Source organism: Chiloscyllium plagiosum, unplaced genomic scaffold (assembly GCF_037043375.1).
Source record: "Chiloscyllium plagiosum isolate Xiang-an unplaced genomic scaffold, Cpla_swu_hap1 HiC_scaffold_8, whole genome shotgun sequence".
NCBI classification, from domain to species: Eukaryota; Metazoa; Chordata; class Chondrichthyes; order Orectolobiformes; family Hemiscylliidae; genus Chiloscyllium; species Chiloscyllium plagiosum.
This window is the reverse complement of record NW_028270146.1, coordinates 79,152,505-79,173,081: the sequence shown is the minus strand read 5'-3', so window position 1 is coordinate 79,173,081 and position 20,577 is coordinate 79,152,505. Positions and strand designations below refer to the sequence as shown.

Sequence of the window (20,577 nt, the reverse complement as noted above, 5' to 3'; positions counted from 1 at the left end):
GGCTTGGTCACTGCTGGAGTGTCTTGACAGGAGTCTCAAAGAGGCTATGTTAATGGCTCCTCCTCTGCTGGGTACCTCCGGGCACTGCCCTGTCATCATGTGAGGAAAGCGCACCAGGAGTGGGATCCAGGTTCCCCAGCTCCCTGTCTCCAGACCTTCATTCCTGAGGATCAAAGGCTAGGGTGATGCAGTGCAGGTGAATGCGTGTGTGCAGCAGACCCCGAGGGTGCGGGACCTGGCAGTTCATGGCAGCCCATAGCCATGGAAAAATGACAATCAGATTTTTGTTGGCCCCCCATAGCGAGGTTACAATCCCGCAGCAGTGTTTGAAGGACAGTATCAGTGAGCTACAGTCAGAAAACATTTCTGAGCTTCTGGGATGACTGGCAGAGAGGATGCGCTTGGCTTGCAACATCTGAAATGGTGTCAGGCTGGCCTTTAATTGCAGACCCTCAGGGTGTACTGGATAGATACAAGTCTGCACTGCATCACTCCAGCTACTGGTCCTCCAGTTGCTCCTTCCTGACAAGAGATCAGACAGTGCCAGAATCTTTAATTCCAGAAAGTTCTGCCAGTGGACAGCACTTCTGGCACGATTGCCACATTTCTCTGTGTGACTTGCGGAACATCTCACCTCCATTGATAATTAGCTCAGATATGTGCAATGATGTTGAACAACTGGCCCTTAACATTGACGAATATGATTCTGTCCAACAATAATGCCATACTTTAAATGGCAGAGGTGAAACAGCCGTAGAAACACTGAAAGCAGCTCCATTTTTTGTCTAACTAATTCACCCACGGCCTAAAAAATTTAAGACGATTCCACGATTACAGTCTGGAAAAACTCAAGTGGTTCACCCAGAATACCCCTTGGATACTTAGTAATAAACTTTTTGCAATAAAGTCTCAAACATCAATAACATTGAGCAGGTTAATATACTCTTTCAGTTCAAAGCATCTTTTTTTCCACAACAATGCCAGTTCCAACAATAGGGGCCTCAACTTAGTGACCGATAATACAGTCCTGAACAGGGGGCTACCGCACTGACTTATATATTACCGAACCAAGAAAACTCCCCCTCCTAGCTTACAATCTCAAAATGTTAATTCTGGGGACATTCCCAGCTAAGAGAAATGTCTCAAACCACATTAATGAAGCTTTTCTAGGATCGAAGGAAAGTAGGGCTGAGCAATAAGTAATCTTGTGACTTCACATTTTCAGATGGGTGAGGAGCCCAGTCAAGTACGACAACAGAATGACAGAATTTAAATGGAATGTGGTATAGTGAGGATATAATCGCTATGTCTAAGTAGAAGATATCTCTAGCTAGCCACCGAAATGATAAAAACCTTGCAACTTAAACAGTCATTTATTTTCAACAAAGAAAAGAAATGCAGTCTCCTAATGTAACAGAAAGATAATCCACTGGGCATTAGTTCTAGAACAGCTGATGCAATTAAAGGAAGGTTTGGAAGGATAAGCCAGATGGACAAGCATCTTTCTCCTGCCCTAAACATTTTGACATTATTAATAGGAAAGGTTTATGAGCCCTTTTCCCATATTAGCCTTGTTCATGGAATAGCTAGTGTCAAATGGCTTAACAACTGGAACAACCAACAGAAATGACAAATGACAACCTTAGTCTTGAAATTCATACAGTACTTAAAGAGATCATTTGGCTTACTGAGTCCACACTGACGCTCGAAAGAGCTTGCCACCCAGGTCCAACCTGTAATCTTGCATTTACCATGGCTAAGCCACCTTGCTTCCACATCCCTGAACACGACTGGGCAATTTGCCATGCCCAATCCATCTAACCTACACATCTTTGGACTTTGGGAGGAAGTTGGAGTACCTGGCCGAAACCATGCAGACATGAGGGGAATATACAAACTCCACGAAAAGCTGGAATCAAACTCAGGTCCCTGGTATTGTGAGGTAGGAGTGCTAACCACTGAGCCACTATGCCCCACGTTAAGCACCATGCTGCCCCTTGTCTGACAATTTCTCCAATTAAAGAGAAAAGCGGTGGTAACTGATACAAGTTGACATGGAAGTCAACTAGATCATTAACAAAACCTTAGTCTAATGCTCTATAATTCCTATGCAAACAGCATATGTCTTGATTATTTCTACCAAATTGCTCTATTTACAGGCACGAACAGTCCCTTCTAAAAATGAGTCTGAAAAATAGTTGAAACAAACTACTGGTATTATGTTAAAGCAGAGAAACTTTAATAAAGCTGAGAAGTCACTTGAGTCAGCTTTCCCTCCAATACTGCAGATTTTGTTTCATTTTTTAAAGTTTGTATTCAATATTTAAAGCTGGAATTCAGGACAGAGGAGGAAGTTCTCGGTAATCTGTGGTTAGAGAATCTTCTCAAGGGGGAGAGGGAATTCATTGTACACATTGGAATCAATGGGATAGGAAGGGCAAAGGATGAGATTCTGAAGGGAGAATGTAGAGAGTTAGGCAGGAATTTAAAAAGGAGTAATTTCTGGATTACTCCCGGTGCTGCGAGCTAGTGAGGGTAGGAATAAGAGGATAGAGCAGATGAATGCATGGCTGAGGAGCTGGTATTTGGGAGGAGGATTTACATTTTTGGATCATTGGAATCTCTTATGGAGTAGAAGTGACCTGTACAAGAAGGACAGATTGCACCTGAATTGGAAGGGGACTAATATACTGGCAGGGATATTTGCTACAGCTGCTCAGGAGGAGTTAAACTAGTTTTGTGTGTGTGTGTATGTGTGTATGCGCATAGGTGGTGGTGGGGGACCCCAGGGAGATAGTGAGGAAGGAGATCAATCTGAGACTGGTACAGTTGAGAACAGAAGTGAGTCAGTCAGGGCAGGCAGGGACAAAGCAGAGAACAAGGTAGGACTGATAAATTAAAGTGCACTTCTTTCAATGCAAGAGGCCTAACTGGGAAGGCAAATGAACTCAGGGCATGGTTAGGAACACGGGACTGGGATATCATAGCAATTACAGAAACGTGGCTCAGGGATGGATAGGACTGGCAGTCTAATGTTCCGGGATACAAATGCTACAGGAAGGATAGAAAGGGAGGCAAGAGAGGAGGAGGAGTGGTGCTTTTGATAAGGGATAGCATTACAGTTATACTGAGGGAGAATATTCCCGGAAATACATCCAGTGAAGTTATTTGGGTTGAAATGAGAAATAAGAAAGTGATGATCACCTTACTGGAATTTTCCTATTCCCACTAAGAGTCAGTGGGAAATTGAGAAAAAAATTTGTAAGGAGATCTCAGTTATCTGTAAGAATAATAGGGTGGTTATGTAAGGGATTTTACCTTTCCAAACATAAACTGGAACTGCCATATGTTAAGGGTTTGTTAAGTGTGTACAAGACAATTTTCTGATTCAGTATGTGGATGTACCTACTAGAGAAGATGCAAAGCTTGACCTACTCTTGGGAAATAAGGCAGGGCAGGTGACTGAGAGTGTCAGTGGGGGAGCACTTTGGGGCCAGCGACCATAATTCTATTAGTTTTAAAATAGTGATGGAAAAGGATAGACCAGATCTAAAAGTTGAAGTTCTAAATTGAAGGAAGGCCAATTTTGACAATATGAGGCAAGAACTTTCAAAAGCTGACTGGGGGCAGAAGTTCACAGGAAAATGGACTGCTGGAAAATGGGAAGCCTTCAGAAATGAGATAACAAGAATCCAGAGACAGTATGTTCCTGTTAGGGTGAAAGGAAAGGCTGGTAGGTGTAGGGAATGCTGGATGACGAAAGAAGACGAAAGAAGTTGTGGGCGGCACGGTGGCACAGTGGTTAGCACTGCTGCCTCACAGCGCCAGAGACCCGGGTTCAATTCCCGCCTCAGGCGACTGACTGTGTGGAGTGTGCACATTCTCCCCGTGTCTGCGTGGGTTTCCTCCGGGTGCTCCGGTTTCCTCCCACAGTCCAAAGATATGCCCGTAGTGTTAGGTAAGGGGTAAATGTAGGGGTATGGGTGAGTTGCGCTTTGGCGAGTCGGTGTGGACTTGTTGGGCCGAAGGGCCTGTTTCCACACTGTAAGTAATCTAATCTAATCTAATCTAATCTAATGTTGAGGGCTTGGTTAAGAAAAGAAAGGAAGCATGTGTCAGATATAGACAAGATAGATTGAATGAATCCTTAGAAGAGTACAAAGGCAGTAGGAGTATAATTAAGAGGGAAATCAGTAGGGCAAAAGGGGACATGAGTTAGCTTTGGCAAATAGTTAAGGAGAATCCAAACGGTTTTTACAAATACATTAAGGACAAAAGGGTAACTAGGGAGAGAATAGGCAGCCTTTGTGTGGAGCCACAGGGGATGGGGGAAACACGAAATGAGTTATTTTGCATCAGTGTTTACATAGTGTATACTATGGAAGATACAGAATGTAGGGAAATAGATGGTGACATTTTGAAAAATGTCCATATTACAGAGGAGGAAGTGCTAGATGTCTTGAAAAACATAAAAGTGGATACATTCGCAGGACTTCAACAGGTGTACCCTCTGTGGGAAGCTAGGAAAGTGACTGCTGGGACCCTTGCTGAGACATTTTTATCACTGATATTCAATGTGAGGTGCCGGAAGACTGGAGGTTGGTTAACGTGGTGCCACTGTTTAAGAAAGGTGGTAAGGACAAGCCAGGGAACTATAGACCAGTGAGCCTGACATTGGTGGTGGGCACGTTGTTGGAGGGAATCTTGAGGGACAGGATGTACATGTATTTGGAAAGGCAAGGACTGATTAGGGATAAACAACATGGCTTTGTGTGTGGGAAATCATGTCTCACAAACTTGATTGAGTTTTTTGAAGAAGTAACAAAGAGGATTGATGAGGCAGAATGGTGGATGTGATCTATTTGGACTTCAGTAAGGCATTCGACAAGGTTCTCCATGGGAGACTCGTTAGCAAGGTTAGATCTCATGGAATACAGGGAGAACTAGCCATTTGGATATAGAACTGGCTCAAAGGTAGAAGACAGAGGGTGGTGGTGGAGGGTTGTCTTTCAGACTGGAGGCCTATGACCAGTGGACTGCCACAAGGATCGGTGCTGGGTCCACTACTTTTCGTCATTTATATAAATGATTTGGGTGTGAACATAAGAGGTAAAGTTAGTAAGTTTGCAGATTACACCAAAATTGGGGGTGTAGTTGATAGCAAGGAAGGGTTACCTCAGATTACAATGGGATCTTGATCAGATGGAGCTTAATTTAGATAAATGCATGACATTTGGGAAAGCAAATCTTAACAGGACTTATACACTTAATGGTAAGGTCCTAGGGAGTGTTGCTGAACAAAGAGACCTTGAGTGCAGGTTCATATCTCCTTGAAAATAGAATTGCAGATAGACAGGATAGTGAAGAAGTCGTTTGGTATGCTTTCCTTTATTGGTCAGAGTGTTGAGTACAGGAATTGGGAGGTCATGTTGTGGCTGTATAGGACATTGGTTAGACAACTGTTGAAATACTGCGTGCAATTCTGGTCTCCTTCTTATCCAAAGCATGTTGTGAAAGTTGAAAGGTTTCAGAAAAGATTTACAAGGATGTTGCCAAGGTTGGAGGATTTGAGCTATAAGGAGAGGTTGAATATGGTTGTTTTCCCTGGAGTATCAGAGGCTGAGGGGGTGACCTTATCGAGGTTTATAAAATCATGAGGGGCATGGATAAATAGACAAAGTCTTTTCCTGGGGGTAGTCCAGAACTAGAGGGCATAGCTTTAGGGCGAGAGGGGAAAGATCTAAAACAGACCTAAGGGGCATGCAGAGGGTGGTACGTGTATGAAATGAGATGCCAGAGAAAGTGGTGGAGGCTAGTACAATTGCAATATTTAAAAGGCATCTGGATGGGTATATGAATAGGAAGGGTTTGGAGGGATATGGGTCAGGTGCTGGCAGGTGGGACTAGATTGGGTTGGGATATCTTGTCGGCACTGACAAGTTGGACCAAAGGGTCTGTTTCGATGCTGTACATCTCTATGACTCTAGTTCTTTATCACAGAGGGTTATCAAGGCTGGGTCACTAAGTATGTTGAATGCTGAGATACACAGGTTTTTAATCATAAAGGGAATTGACAGTTTGGGAAAAAAAGCAGGAAAGTGGAGTTGAGGGTTATCAGAACAGCTGTAATTTCAATGAATAGCAGAGCAGACTCCATGTCTTCATGGCTTTCTTTTGCCCCCATGTCATGTGATCTCATTGACCAAACTTACCATCAGATAATTGTCACTTTCCAAGAGGTTGAAATTTGGAATGCATTTATTTCGATGTGGGTTAAACATGCTCCACCATCACCCGAAAAATGAGACTTAGCATAAACTGCAAATTTCTTTATAAATTTAATAGCGAAGCTATCATGTAATGATGATGCCCTGACCATGTGAATACCCATTTAAATGGAGCAGGAATGGTAGGTTAATGTGAGGCACGGGAATTACTGCCAAGTGTTCAATTTGTTCATTACATTTAATGTCTTGCATGGAATGTTTCAACCTTCCACAGCTCCCAAACCAAAGTTCCTTCTAAGCACTAAGCGTTTCAATCTACAAATCATATACCAAAGAGCTCCAACACTGCAGAAAGTAGTTACTATTGCTGTGGTCCAGTTCAGGTAAGATTTAAAAAAAATACCCTATGTAAATTGATACATGGAAGATTACAAAAACGCCTGGTTTTCAGACAAAGCCAGTTTTTAGACAGCCAGATTTGAGGCATTCTATCTGTAGAACGGGCTCCCTTCAGATTGCCTGTGTTGTTAGACACTAGTTAAGCTCTTACCATTTATTTAAGGAAATTCAAAACAGAGGAGAATTGAGGTCATGAATGACTGCAGTGCAGACTAAGAGTGTGCTGCATAGCTGAAAGTATACTTTTAGTGTGAGATTTTAAACAGCGGTTTCATCAGCCTTCTCAGGTGGGAGACAAAAAGGGTCCCAAGGTACGCATGAGATAAGGACAAGGGAATTTCTCATGGCATCGAGACCAAACGTATCCTCAATGAACTTCATCAACAACAGACTAATCAATAGTTTATCTAATTGTAGTATGTGGAATTTTGTTGTGCATAAGTTAGTTGTTCAATTTATCAACAGAAAAATAAGTGATTACAATTTTAACAACAGTTCATTTGCAATGCAATGCTTTGGGAAAATGCAGAAAATACAAAAAATATTGCTTTTTTCCTTCAGTACTACAGAGAACAAGTGAAACTTAAAACTTCCTCAACTTTAAATTTTATAAAGCAAAATATAAAACAAAAATTACAACTTTACATGCCATTTTCTGTGGTCCTATCTATGAACATGTCCAATAAAAGGGACGTGAACTATTAAAATAAAATGATAAATATCATTTAAGTGGTCTGAGATTCACTGGAGTAATCTCCAAAAAGTGCTATATTTATCGTGTTTTCACACTGTAACCTGAAAAATTAATGAATACCAGAGCCAGTACCTGCCCTCTATCGGTCATTAACCATCCAGCACTCACATGCCTGACTTTGATAATTTATTTTTTGTCACAATGATAATTAATCAATAAGCAATATGAGCTACTACTAATGAGGAGAGGATGTCATTATCAATTAATAAAAGTTAATACTGAAGACAGAAGACTATAACTAGTGTGGACAGGTGTTTTGTGGTGCACTGGTTGTGTCCCTGCCTGACAGCCAGAAGGACACCGTACATGAAGGACAGGTTGCACCTGAACTGGGAAGGGACCAATGTCCTGGGTGGAAGGTTTGTTCGAGTTGCTCAGGAGGGTTTAAACTAATACGGCAGGGGGGTGGGAACCTGAGCTATATACCGGTGGTGAGAGTTGGCGAAGATAAGGCAATAGCAAGAGGTAGCGCAGCCAGTGGGAAGGAATTTCCTCGGAAAGAACCAAGGGATCGGTTAAAGTGTGCTTGCTTTAATGCAAGGAGTATCAGGAATAAAAGTGATGAGCTTAGAGCATGGATCAGTACCTGGCGCAATGATGTTGTGGCCATAACAGAGACGTTGGCTTCTCAGGGGCATGAATGGTTGCTGGATGTTCCAGGGTTTAGAACATTTAAAAAGAATAGGGAGGGGGGGAAAAGAGGAGGGGGTGTAGCACTGCTAAACAGAGAGGGTATCACAGCTACAGAAGTTACCATTGTCGAGGAGGATCTGCCTACTGAGTCAGTATGGGTGGAAATTAGGAACAGTAAGGGAACAGTCACCTCATTAGGGGTTTACTACAGGCCCCCCAATAGCAGCAGGGAGAGTGAAGAAAGCATAGGTTGGCAGATTTTGGAAAAGTGTGCTTGTAGTAGGGTTGTTGTAATGGGTGACTTTAACTTTCCCAATATTGATGGGAACCTCCTTCGAGCAGATGGTTTGGAAGGAGCTGTTTTTGTAAGGTGTGTTCAGGAGGGTTTCCTAACTCAGTACATTGACAGGCCGACGAGGGGAAAGGCCATTTTGGATTTGGTGCTCAGCAATGTGCCGGGGCAGGTGTCAGATCTTGCGGTGGGAGAGCATTTTGGGGATAGTGACCACAACTGCCTCACATTCTACAAAGCTATGGAGAAGGAGAGAAGCAGGCACAATGGGAGGATACTTAATTGGGGAAAAGGAAATTGTGACACTATCAGATGTGCGTTGGGAAGCATGGACTGGGAGCAATTGTTCCATGGAAAGGGCACTATAGACGTGTGGAGACTGTTTAAGGAACAGTTGATGCGAGTGATGCACAAATGTGTTCCTCTGAGACAGGCAAGAAGAGGCAAGATAAAGGAACCTTGGATGACGAGAGCGGAGGAGCTTCTCGTCAAAAGAAAGAAGGCAGCTTACGTAAGGTGGAGGAAGCAAGGGTCTTGCTCACTGCCTGACCTGCTGTGCTGTTCCAGCAATAAAGTTTCAACTTTGATCTCCAGCATCTGCAGACCTCACTTTCTCCTCTTGCTCAGTCCTAGAGGATTACAGGCAGGCGAGGAAGGAGCTCAAAAATGGTCTGAGGAGAGCCAGGAGGGGGCACGAATAAGGCTTGGCAGGAAGGATTAGGGAGAATCCAAAGGCATTTTACACGTATGTGGGGAATAAGAGAATGATCAAAGAAAGAGTAGGGCTGATCAGGGATAGCATAGGGAACTTGTGTATAGAGTTTGAGGAGGTAGGGAAATCCCTAAATGAGTTTTTTGCTTCTGTCTTTACTAAAGAAAAGGACCTTGTAGTGAATGAAACCATTGAGGAGCAGGTAAGCATGCTGGAACGGATAGAGATTGAGGAAGCTGATGTGTTGAAAATTTTGACAAACATTAAGATTGACAAGTCACCAGGACCAGACCAGATTTGTCCTCGGCTGCTTTGTGAAGCGAGAAATGTGATTGCTTCGCCGCTTGCGAAGATCTTTGCATCCTCGCTCTCCACCGGAGTCGTACCGGAGGACTGGAGGAAGGCAAATGTAATTCCTCTCTTCAAGAAAGGAAATAGGGAAATCCCTGGCAATTACAGACCAGTCAGTCTCACGTCTGTCATTTGCAAGGTGTTAGAAAGGATTCTGAGGGATAGGATTTATGACCATCTGGAAAAGCATGGCTTGATTAAAGGCAGTCGGCACGGCTTTGTGAGGGGCAGGTCATGCCTCACAAATCTTATTGAGTTCTTTGTGGATGTTACTAGACAAGTTGATGAGGGTCGAGTGGTGGATGTTGTGTATGTGGACTTCAGTAAGGCATTTGATAAGGTTCCCCATCGTAGGCTCATTCAGAAGGTCAGGAGGAATGGGATACAGGGAAGTTTAGCTGTCTGGATACAGAATTGGCTGGTTGACAGAATATAGTGAGTGGTAGTGGAAGGAAGTCAGTGGTGAGTGGTGTTCCACAGGGCTCTGTTCTTGGGCCTCTACGATTTGTAATTTTTATTAATGACTTGGAAGAGGAGATTGAAGGATGGGTTAGCAAGTTTGCAGACGACACAAAGGTTGGAGGTGTCGTTGACAGTATAGAGGACTGTTGTAGGCTGCAGCGTGATATTGACAGGATACAGAGATGGGCTGAGAGGTGGCAGATGGAGTTCAACCTGGATAAATGCGAGGTGATGCATTTTGGAAGGTCGAACTTGAAAGTTGAGTATAGGATTAAAGACAGGATTCTTGGCAGTGTGGAGGAACAGCGGGATCTGGGTGTGCAGGTACATAGATCCCTTAAAATTGCCACCCAGGTGGATAGGGTTGTCAAGAAAGCATATGGTGTTTTGGCTTTCATTAACAGGGGGATTGAGTTTAAGAGCCGTGAGATCTTGTTGCAGCTCTATTAAACTTTGGTTAGACCGCACTTGGAATACTGTGTCCAGTTCTGGTCGCCCTATTATAGGAAAGATGTGGATGCTTTGGAGGGGGTTCAGAGGAGGTTTATCAGGATGCTGCCTGGAATGGAGAGCTTATCTTACGAAGAGAGGTTGACTGAGCTTGGACTTTTTTCACTGGAAAAAAGGAAGAGAGGAGACCTAATTGAGGTGTACAAGATAATGAGAGGCATAGATAGAGTTGATAGCCAGAAACTTTTTCCCAGGGCAGAAATTGTTTACACGAGGGGTCATATTTTTAAGCTGTTTGGCGGAAAGTAGAGAGATGTCAGAGGTGGGTTCTTTATGCAGAGAGTTGTGAGAGCATGGAATGCGTTGCCAGCAGCAGTGAGGATATTTAAGAGACTGCTAGACATGCATATGGTCACAGAAATTTGAGAGTTCGTACATTAGGTTTACCTCACATGAGGATCAATGGTCGGCACAACATTGTGGGCTGAAGGGCCTGTTCTGTGCTGTACTGTTCTATGTGTTTAAGACTCACCTGTTCCAGAAGTGTGTCATGTCTTAATGGATTGATTTAAATATCTACCAGTATTTCACATTCACTTGGATGCCTGGTGTATAAGGATCATTAAAACTGTTTTCGAGAGTACCTGTGGCACAGTGCTTGCACCACTATTCAGAATCAGGAGGTTTGGGTTCAAGTTCCCCCCCCCCCCCCCCCTCCCCCACAGAGGTGTGAGAAAACATCTCTGAACAGCCTGATTAATAATATCTATTACTGGATTGGAAATGCTACGCAACCATTGACTTCATTACATTTCATACTCTCACTTATTAACATTTTTTTCTTATCTACTGGGCTATCTGCAACTCACTGTCCTGGTTTTCACATATCTTTAATTGGAAGAAATACTCCAATACATTCAAAAGTGCAATTCAAATATATTGTATGCAGACCAAGCTTTCCCGTATGAAATATTTACTGGAGCACTACATTATATGACTTTCAAGAAACCTACCGAGTGTTCTGAACTGTATATAGTGATCAGAACAGGAAGTCTGCTTGGCCTCAGCACCAAATATTTGAAACAACTGAGGAATCAAATCTACTTTCATTGTGAACTAATGTTGACCTATGGTACCGTTACAACTAAGAAAAACCTACTAACATACTGCAGAAAATGCTCTTTTGAATTAAAAACAGTAATTTTGTGTCAGAGAAAGTAAAACTTTATTTTCCAAAAGGAGCAATATCTTTTATAAAAAGTTAAGACTATCTGAAATAAATTTCTATGGACTTTTTAATCTTGAACTGCATGTTACTTGAGGGTTCAACATACACCCAAATAGATGAATTTTAGATAAGGATGAAAACTACAGCAATTCTGTATGGATTCCTGCAACCTGGGAAACACAGTTGGATCGCAGATATCTTGCAATACAAACCAAAAGAACTGCAAACTATGACAAAAAAAATCACTGAATATTCCAAATGTATGATTTGCAATTTCAGATGGCCTTTTGTAATTTCAGGATCCAGTTTGGTATTTGCTAAAGGTAGAATTAAAATAGAGGTGGAAGGCACTTCTATCCAAACTTCTTTCATAATATTAAAAATTAGTAGCAGACCTAGGTTATTTGACCTCTCAACCTTGCTCCTCCACTCAACAAGGTTCATTTGGGTTTCAAATTCCACACTCCCATCTACTCCTGATAACCTTCAATTTTCTTGCCTAACAAGAATCTACATAGCGGCATCTTAAAAATGTTCAATGACCATGCCTCTGAGGCAGAACGTTCCAAACAAAATGTTCTTTACAACAGGAATTTATATGCTCATTACATTACAAAATATTCTGGTTGTTAGGAGATGTTGTTACAGGGTAGGTCAGCAGTCAACCAGGGTTAGTTTTCAATAGCTACCCAAATTTGGAGCAGGATTTTAATTCTTTAATGTTTCCTCGGCATTTAAGTAAGTTGGAGCCCTCCAAAATCTCCAACTATAACTAAAAGTTTTTTGAAGAGTTCTAGACACTGGATAAATGGTACAAAGAAATTTCTACTTTCCAGGCAATTCCCACAGAGTGAGTTGCAGTGGGCCTTCTGCATATTTGCTGCAACTCTCATCTATCCAGCACAGACAACTATCTGGTTGTCAGAATTTCTGGGGCAGAAATTTCTAATGAACCAGTGCAATTGGGCAGCGCACTGGAACTAAATTTCTTTTTATTAATAAAATATGCATTAGATAATATTCCTTGATATGTTTCAGAGGTACCCTGATGAAGATTTATTAATACAGCTGAAAATAGATTTCTGCCAAAAATAAGCACTTTAAATCAGAGTGCCTGGCCCATCATATGTGAGTAACCCAATTTTAAATAACTGAAAATGACTAAAAACTATTCAGAATCATTTGCTAGTTTGATCAGTATGCACGCGACAGATCTTCAGTAAATTAAAATAAAGCTCTTAAAATGTGCCTATTAGTGACCTTTCATTTAAATATTCCCCAGCTGAATTTTATGAGCCTCCTTGCAGGTCTGCCAATGGGACAATTAGTGAAAACTCACTATGGTGATTAATCTGAAATGGAGCTGTGGCCAGCTTTGTAATGGGGCAATTGCTTTTATATAACTAGCATAAAAGTTTGCAAAATCCCTACTTGCACTGGATGTAATTTGGAACTACAGACAATTATGAAGCTAAGTATGGACATGAGGTGGATAAAGAAGTAAAGATTTTGTTGACTGGGTTAGATGAAGGAGCATGAGAGGAGGGTTGCATGGAGTGGAAACAATATGACAGGCTAATTGGACCAAAGGGCCTTTTCTATGCTCTACATTCAATGTAACAATGCAGGATAAACTCCTTCATTAGACAATACTACACAGTTTCACCCAAAAATATGAGAAGCTGAAAACAGGCAAAATTAAAAATGTTTTTGGGGGGCACTATTGTGGCTGACAAATCTACTTTGACATAATTTTCAACATATGATACTATTAAAAACAAATTAGTTAGATGTTTAAAAATGGCACGGAAGGATTACTAGATAGACATAAACGGGCTCTCTTTAGGTATATAGAGTTCTTACCTAAGGAGTGGTCTTAATGAGGATTTAAAAAATAAATGTCCTGACCTTTCCAGTCACTCAGTTGGGAAAGGCAAAGTACAATTGAATTCCATCATTGAAAAGGTGACAGAATCAATTCTTCTTAAGTAAACTATTTTCATTCATGGGATATGGGTTTTGCTGATACAACTAACATCTATTACTTTTTATTAAATGTCCTCAAAATGGTGATGTTGATTACCCAGCCTTCTGAAACACTGCTGTTGATGTCTACGAGGTGCTCCCACAGCGCAGTTCAGGAGGTGCAGGAATTTGAATCAACAATAGTGAAGAATGTTGGTGTGGTTTCAGAATGATGAGTGACTTGAAAGGGAACTTGAGGGGGTAATACTCCTATAAGCACTTCTCTTCTGGGTCTTGGAATCCCCAAGCTTAGAAGGGATTTCAAAATAGTCCAGGCAAGCTACTGCAGTAAAGCATTGCTGCCAACCGTCCCTGTAATATTTCATTACGTCATGTGTACCTCTGATGTCCATGTGCGGTAATGGAAGTGGAAACCACTTATTGGCATACCGATCCTCCTGCATGGAGCTTCCCAGCACTGGCATTACCGTGCAGCTTAGAGGTAACATTTACTGCTGCTACTGTGTGATAGGAATGGCTAGATCGAATAATTAAAATTGTGGATCTGGTGCCAATCAAAAGGATTGCTTTTCCTGGTTTGTATCAAGCTTGAATGTTGTTGGAACTGCATTCATTGAGGCAAATAGGAAATTAGATTAGATTAGATTCTCTACAGTGTGGAAACAGGCCCTTCGGCCCAACAAGTCCACACTGCCCCTCTTAAGAGCAACCCACCCAGACCCATTCCCCTACATTCACCCCTGACACTATGGACAATTCAGCATGGCCAATTCACCTGACCTGCACATCTTTGGACTGTGGGAGGAAACCCAGGCAGACACGGGGAGAATGTGCAAACTCCACACAGACAGGCGGGAATCGAACCCAGGAAACTGGTGCCGTGAGGCAGCAGTGCTAACCACTGAGCCACCGTGCCGCCCCTAAAGGTTATATTTACACAGCCTCCACACGTCTGCGCAACAGTACATTACACAACAGCAGTTTGAGATCACATCACTCCTGACCTGTGCCTTGTAGAAGTTGGACAGGCTTTGGTGGGTCAGGTGTTGATACACTTGCCACAGAATTTCTAGCCTGAAACCTGCTCTTGTACTCACAGTAGCTGGCTCAGTTCAGCCCCTGATCAGTGGTCACCAAAGGTGGCACTGTCATCAAGTGTCAAGGAGAGATTGTTAGACTTTCGCTTGAACACAATTAGAAATTGGCACTTGCGTAGCATAAGCATTGTTCGCCAGTCAATAGGCAAGTTTGAAAGTTTTCCAGATTCTTTTTGTATCCAGGTGCAGTCTGCTTCAGTATATGGACAGCTTCAATGGAACTGAGCACTGTGTAATCAACAAACACTCCAACTTCTGACCTTATGATGGAGGGAAGGCTAGTCATGAACCATTTATATAAGCTTAGGACTAGGACACTGCTCTAATGAACTTTTACTGAAAGTTTCTAGAGCAGAAGTGATTGGCTCCAACAACCAAAACCTTGATGCTCATCATGGTATCTATCTGTGTGCAGTTTCTGTCCTGATTCTGAATTTTACTCAGGTTTGTTGGGATGCAGTCATTCAAATGCTGCCTTGATTACAAGAACAGTCACTCTCATGTCACCTCTGGAATTCATCCCCTTTATTCATGCTAGAACCAAGGAGTAAATAAGATCTGGAGCTAAGTTGTTCAAGCAAAACTCAAATTGAGCATCATTGAGCAGGATGTTGGTGTAACTGACACTTAATAGCACTGATGGTGACAGTTTTCCCCACTTTGCTGATGAATCAGAATAGAAATGGTAACTGGCTGGAATGGATGTTCTCTTTTTTAAGCGGACAAGGCTAATTTTCCACTTTCTCGGTAAATACCAATTTTGTAGCTATACTGGAATAATTTGGTTGTGGAGCAGTTTGTCCCAAGTCTTTAGCACCCGAGACAATAGATTGTCAGGACCTATGGCTTCATGGTCCTTAGTGTTCTCAGCTGCTTCTTGATATTATATTGAATGAGTCAAATTTGCTTAAGCCAGACTTCTGTGATAATGAGAACCTCAGGAGGAGGCAGATTAGGAATTTAAGCTCATCCAAGTGTGAGCAATTGGAAAATTGTATTCTACAGTGCAATGTTAAATATTTATTTATGATATAAACAAGCAACATCTGTGATAACTTAATAACCACCACTCTGTGCATCACTGAGTTCCTTCATTCAAGTAAGAATTGAATGTTTGTTTCGTTATCATACTTAGCCGCTATTTCTGAACAAAACCAGAATTTCTGTATTCAGTCAAAATAATGTGAACTTCATCAAACTTAGCACTATTCCCGAAAGAAAACTTCTAAAATTACTCAAAATACATCAAACACTCTCTTAACTACATGATATTTCAGTGTAGATAATGAAGCATTCATCCAATGAAATAACATAACAGTAACTCACATTGGGTTTATCCACCAGATGCAACTTTAATAATCTGAGGTAGCCCACAGGTGCAAATGCATCAGCAGAATGTACAACTATTTCTGAGGAATCACTGAAAAAATAATAGGTATAATTGTAGAACACATCAGTAAAATCACCAGAACAAAACATATTGACAACTCCAACTGTGCAGCATGCATTATTACTGGCAAATACCGAATGGCAAATACTAAGATCATTCTGAATCCATTGAGTTTTAACTTTGGTTTCAGAACTACATAAATTCTGCTACATTAAGATTAAATCCTACATATTGTACAATTGTCCTGTTCACATTTACTGTTATAAGTTTTTGTTTGGTACAAAGAAACTATTTCTGCCAACTGAACAAAAACAGAACGGACAGGAAACTTGTATCGAGTTTCTCCATCAAGCCAAATTTAGAGAAAGGAGCATTTTCAAAAATGTCGATATATAGCAGGGAAATAGGTTCAATTTAGCAATTTTTGAAAAAATTAGTTTAAGAGATTGTTAACTTTGCTTATGACTTCTATCCAATTCCAGATTCCGCATTCTTTATCCTGTTGAAAGGCACAGCTTAAAAACCACAAGGCTTTATTTTTACTTGTTTTTTTTTAAATTTGCTTTTTTCCAGCTTTGGTGCTCTCTCTCTCTCTCCCTGTTATACATATTTATTACTGCTGGATAGTTTGCCTTTTTCAGTGTCCTAGATTTGAAAGGCTATGCTTCCTTTTGGAATCTCATCTCATCTGAATTATGTCTTATCAGTTTCCATTTCGTAAGTAGATCTGCCTGCAACACGTTCTACAAAGCGATCACTGAAACAAACATATTTTAGAAATTTCTCCCCCTCCTTTCCCTTTGTTCTACATTATACTAATTGATTTAGATAACAAACCATTTAGATAATTGATTAGATATCCCAGTATTACCACTTTTTATTTCTTGCAGGTCTCTACAATTCTCCTGTAAATTTGCCCCACTAGCTCTCTCTCAATATTTACAATTATCTAAAGTACACTCCATCGTTCAATGTATGATCTTACATGTTACTGTTTCTCAACTTTGACCAAATGGAGGGTGTCCTAGTCCCCTGAAAGAAATGCTCTTCCCATTTCAACAATGTATTTACTAATCAGTATTGCCAGCCCCTCCCACATTTTCCCCGAAACCATTCTATCCTCGAATATTAAGGATACACTCCTAACTATTTTAAGCCACATTTCCTTAGTGCTAATATATCATGATCCCACATCTGTTGCCATTTGTCGCTCAGTCACCTGATTCATAGCACTCTTTTATTGTGTCTTTGTAGTTCTTGTAGTCATTCCTATTCCCTTTCTAATACTGAATGATATTCCTTCTCTGGTACTGCCTGACACTCATGCCTTTATGCACATTATCTCTTTTTACCTTCACTATCTTGCTACCAGCCCTTACCAATGTAATTTAATCCTCCCAATTACACTTGCAAACTTCTCCACAGAAATGTTGGCCACAGCCCATCAAAGCTGCAATCAGAATGCCCACTGTCCTTGAACTGATGTCACAAGAATCTAAAGCCTGCCTTCCTGTAATATGTCTCAAGCTATACATTGATCCTCTTTACTTTTGTGTCTCTACTCTCATTGATGCATTCCACTGGAAGTAATCCAGGAATTGCTACTTACATGTTTATCTTAATATCTCTCCTCGCTCCTGAAAATCTGATACATTTGGATCTAAAGGCCACCTCTTTCATGCTGTTGATAGGGACACTGACTACAACTTTGGGCTTACTCTCTTCCGGTTGCAGAATATTCTACACCCTTTCTGTGATACCCTTTTGCTCTGGTACTACAATGCAACATGTGGCAGAATTTTATTGGGTAGAGGTGAGCTCTCTCATGAGCTATAAAGTTGGGAGTAACCCAGCCTTGGACATAACTGAGTACACTGACCAATTTTACACCCACCAGGCAATCAATCAAGGATGGTCCATTTACAAAGTTCCCATTAGGATGATAGACTAGATGTGATTTTGCATTCAAAATTCTTTCCTAAGTTTTAAAACAATTTTGTATGAAACCACAATCAAAGTTTGTTACAACTGAGTTAATCACTGCTTCTCCGGGCCTCCTCATTTAAAAAACGGGTATCATTACATTAGGAGCCATTCAGAGAAAATTCACTTGAATCATTCTTGGATGAATGGCATATCTTATGAAGAAAGGTTGAACTGCTTGGACTTGTACTCATCAGAGTTTAGAATAATGAGTGGTGATTTCATTAAAATATGTAAGATCCTGAGGGGGACTTTTCATGGCGGATGCCAAGAGAACATTCCTCCTTGTGGAGAGACAGTTTAGATGTCAAAGGATCCGTAAATTGTGGAGTTCTCTCCCCCAGCGAGCAATGGGAACTGGGTAATTGAAAATACTCAAGGCTGATAAAGAAAAGAGTCAACAGTTATGGCAGCAAACAGGAAAATGAAGTTGTGGCTACAATCAGATCAGTTTATGATCTCATTAACCATCAGAGCAGGCTGAAGGGGATGAATAACCTACCACTACTCCGAGTTATTGCATTGCTCTCAACTTGACCAATCAAAACAATCCTGGCAGAGAAAAACAAATGAGCATTATAATTAAATGCAAAAGAAATCTTATTAAACAGAAGGTCAGTCAACCAGTATTTTTCTCCCCGATAACAATTTGCCTTTGCGCAAAAATGCATGGATGTAGTGAAACAGAGTATTCTAATGAGGAAACACCACTCACATAACTATCCTCTTCTTGAATAAGGGACAATCCAGTGTAAAGGTTTCATACTCTCCACCTTCTCCACAAACATGTACTCCATACTTCTGAGAAATCTGCAATAACAAAACCATATATTTGCGAATAAACATTTCTCGTAATAAAAATCAGTGCCAAGATATTACTCATACTATGCTGTTTCCTGATGAAACAATTTTGTTACTGTGGCCCTTAGTGATACATGTTCAAAAGTGGAACTATTTTAATTTTGATGATCAGCATGTTTTTTTTTCAATATACAGCCTAGAGGTTCTTTTTTTAAATAGAAGAAACAAGATCAATGGCATCACAGAACAGTAATACACTTTCCCCTGCATGCAGTCTTCAAAACACTAATTATGAATATTTTAAAGAATAAGACTTCAACATTAAACATTTCTTTGTTATCAAAATTCTCTATCATCTAGTCAAATCCTCTCATAAAGTATGACAGCACAGAATGTACAGCCACTGGGTTAAGTTGGATAGAAATGTGAAAAGATGCGTTGGCTGTAACATGCATTCCAGCTGAGCTGGGTTTCAACTTAAAATCAATCAGACTACTGAAGTAGTCTAGAATTACAGGAAAACCATAAACAGTAGGGGACTTGTTCTTATGGTCTTGCCATCAAAGGGCAAATATTTTCCATTTACTGTTATAAACAGGCCAAGTGGAAGATGTCTTTGAAGACACCTTCTTCCAGCAAATCCCAGATTTTCTGATTCAAGCTATCAATATGAAGGAGAAGAGTTGATTATTGGCTTCCTTTATCTATTTTGGAAAGACAGCCTTCCCTCCTTTGGAGAGCAACTGAGGTAATTCAGGACGGATGATAGGTGAAGATCTAGTTCAAAAGAAGCGGGTCTGGTCCTGTAAGTCAATGCAACAGGTGATATTTGGTTTTCATATCGTGTTAACACATTAGTCCATTAGGCCTAATACATATTTACATCAGTGTCTTATGCATCACAAAATTTCTTGCTCCTTTGTCATCATCAATCAGTATGTCCACACACACATTAGGAAAAGGAGAAAGTGAGGACTGCAGATGCTGGAGATCAGAGCTGAAAATGTGTTGCTGGAAAAGCGCAGCAGGTCAGGCAGCATCCAAGGAGCAGGAGCCATTCCTGAAGAAGGGCTCATGCCCGAAACGTCGATTCTCCCGCTCCTTGGATGCTGCCTGACCTGCTGCGCTTTTCCAGCAACACATTTTCAGCACATTAGGAAAAGACCAAGCAAGATGGAAAATGTCATATATTCCCTAAATAGTTATTTTAATTGTTGTGGTTCTGTTCACCGAGCTGGGAATTTGTGATGCAGACGTTTCGTCCCCTGTCTAGGTGACATTCTCAGTGCTTGGGACCTCCTGTGAAGTGCTTCTGTGATGTTTTCTCCGGCATTTATAGTGACTTGTATCTGCCGCTTCCAGTTGTCAGTTCCAGTTGTCTGCTGCACTGGCCGGTATATTGGGTCCAGGTCGATGTGCTTATTGATTGAATCTGTGGATGAGTGCCATGCCTCTAGGAATTCCCTGGCTGTTCTCTGTTTGGCTTGTCCTATAATAGTAGTGTTGTCCCAGTCGAACTCATGTTGCTTGTCATCTGAGTGTGTGGCTAGTAAGGATAGCTGGTCGTGTCGTTTCGTGGCTAGTTGGCCACGAACTAGCCACGAAACGACACGGCCAGCTATCCTTACTAGCCACACACTCAGATGACAAGCAACATGAGTTCGACTGGGACAACACTACTATTATAGGACAAGCCAAACAGAGAACAGCCAGGGAATTCCTAGAGGATGGCATTCATCCACAGATTCAATCAATAAGCACATCGACCTGGACCCAATATACCTGCCAGTGCAGCAGACAGCTGGAACTGAC

At 41.3% G+C, this 20,577-nt stretch overlaps 1 protein-coding gene across 3 annotated transcripts in view; it reads right to left on the bottom strand.

Annotated features, from left to right (window-relative positions):
* The window catches only part of dph6 (diphthamine biosynthesis 6), a 332,005-nt gene that overhangs the window by 183,354 nt on the left and 128,074 nt on the right, over positions 1-20,577 (bottom strand). For all 3 annotated transcript variants that reach the window (XR_015757950.1, XR_006312826.2, XM_043698016.2), the window contains exons 7-8: positions 18,680-18,774; positions 15,918-16,011 (exon numbers count right to left, since the gene is read on the bottom strand). Coding sequence is in view for 1 of the 3 variants with exons in the window: in XM_043698016.2 (XP_043553951.2) it covers positions 15,918-16,011; positions 18,680-18,774 (189 nt within the window). In the remaining 2 variants the exon portion in view is untranslated. The remainder of the gene's footprint in view (positions 1-15,917; positions 16,012-18,679; positions 18,775-20,577) is intronic.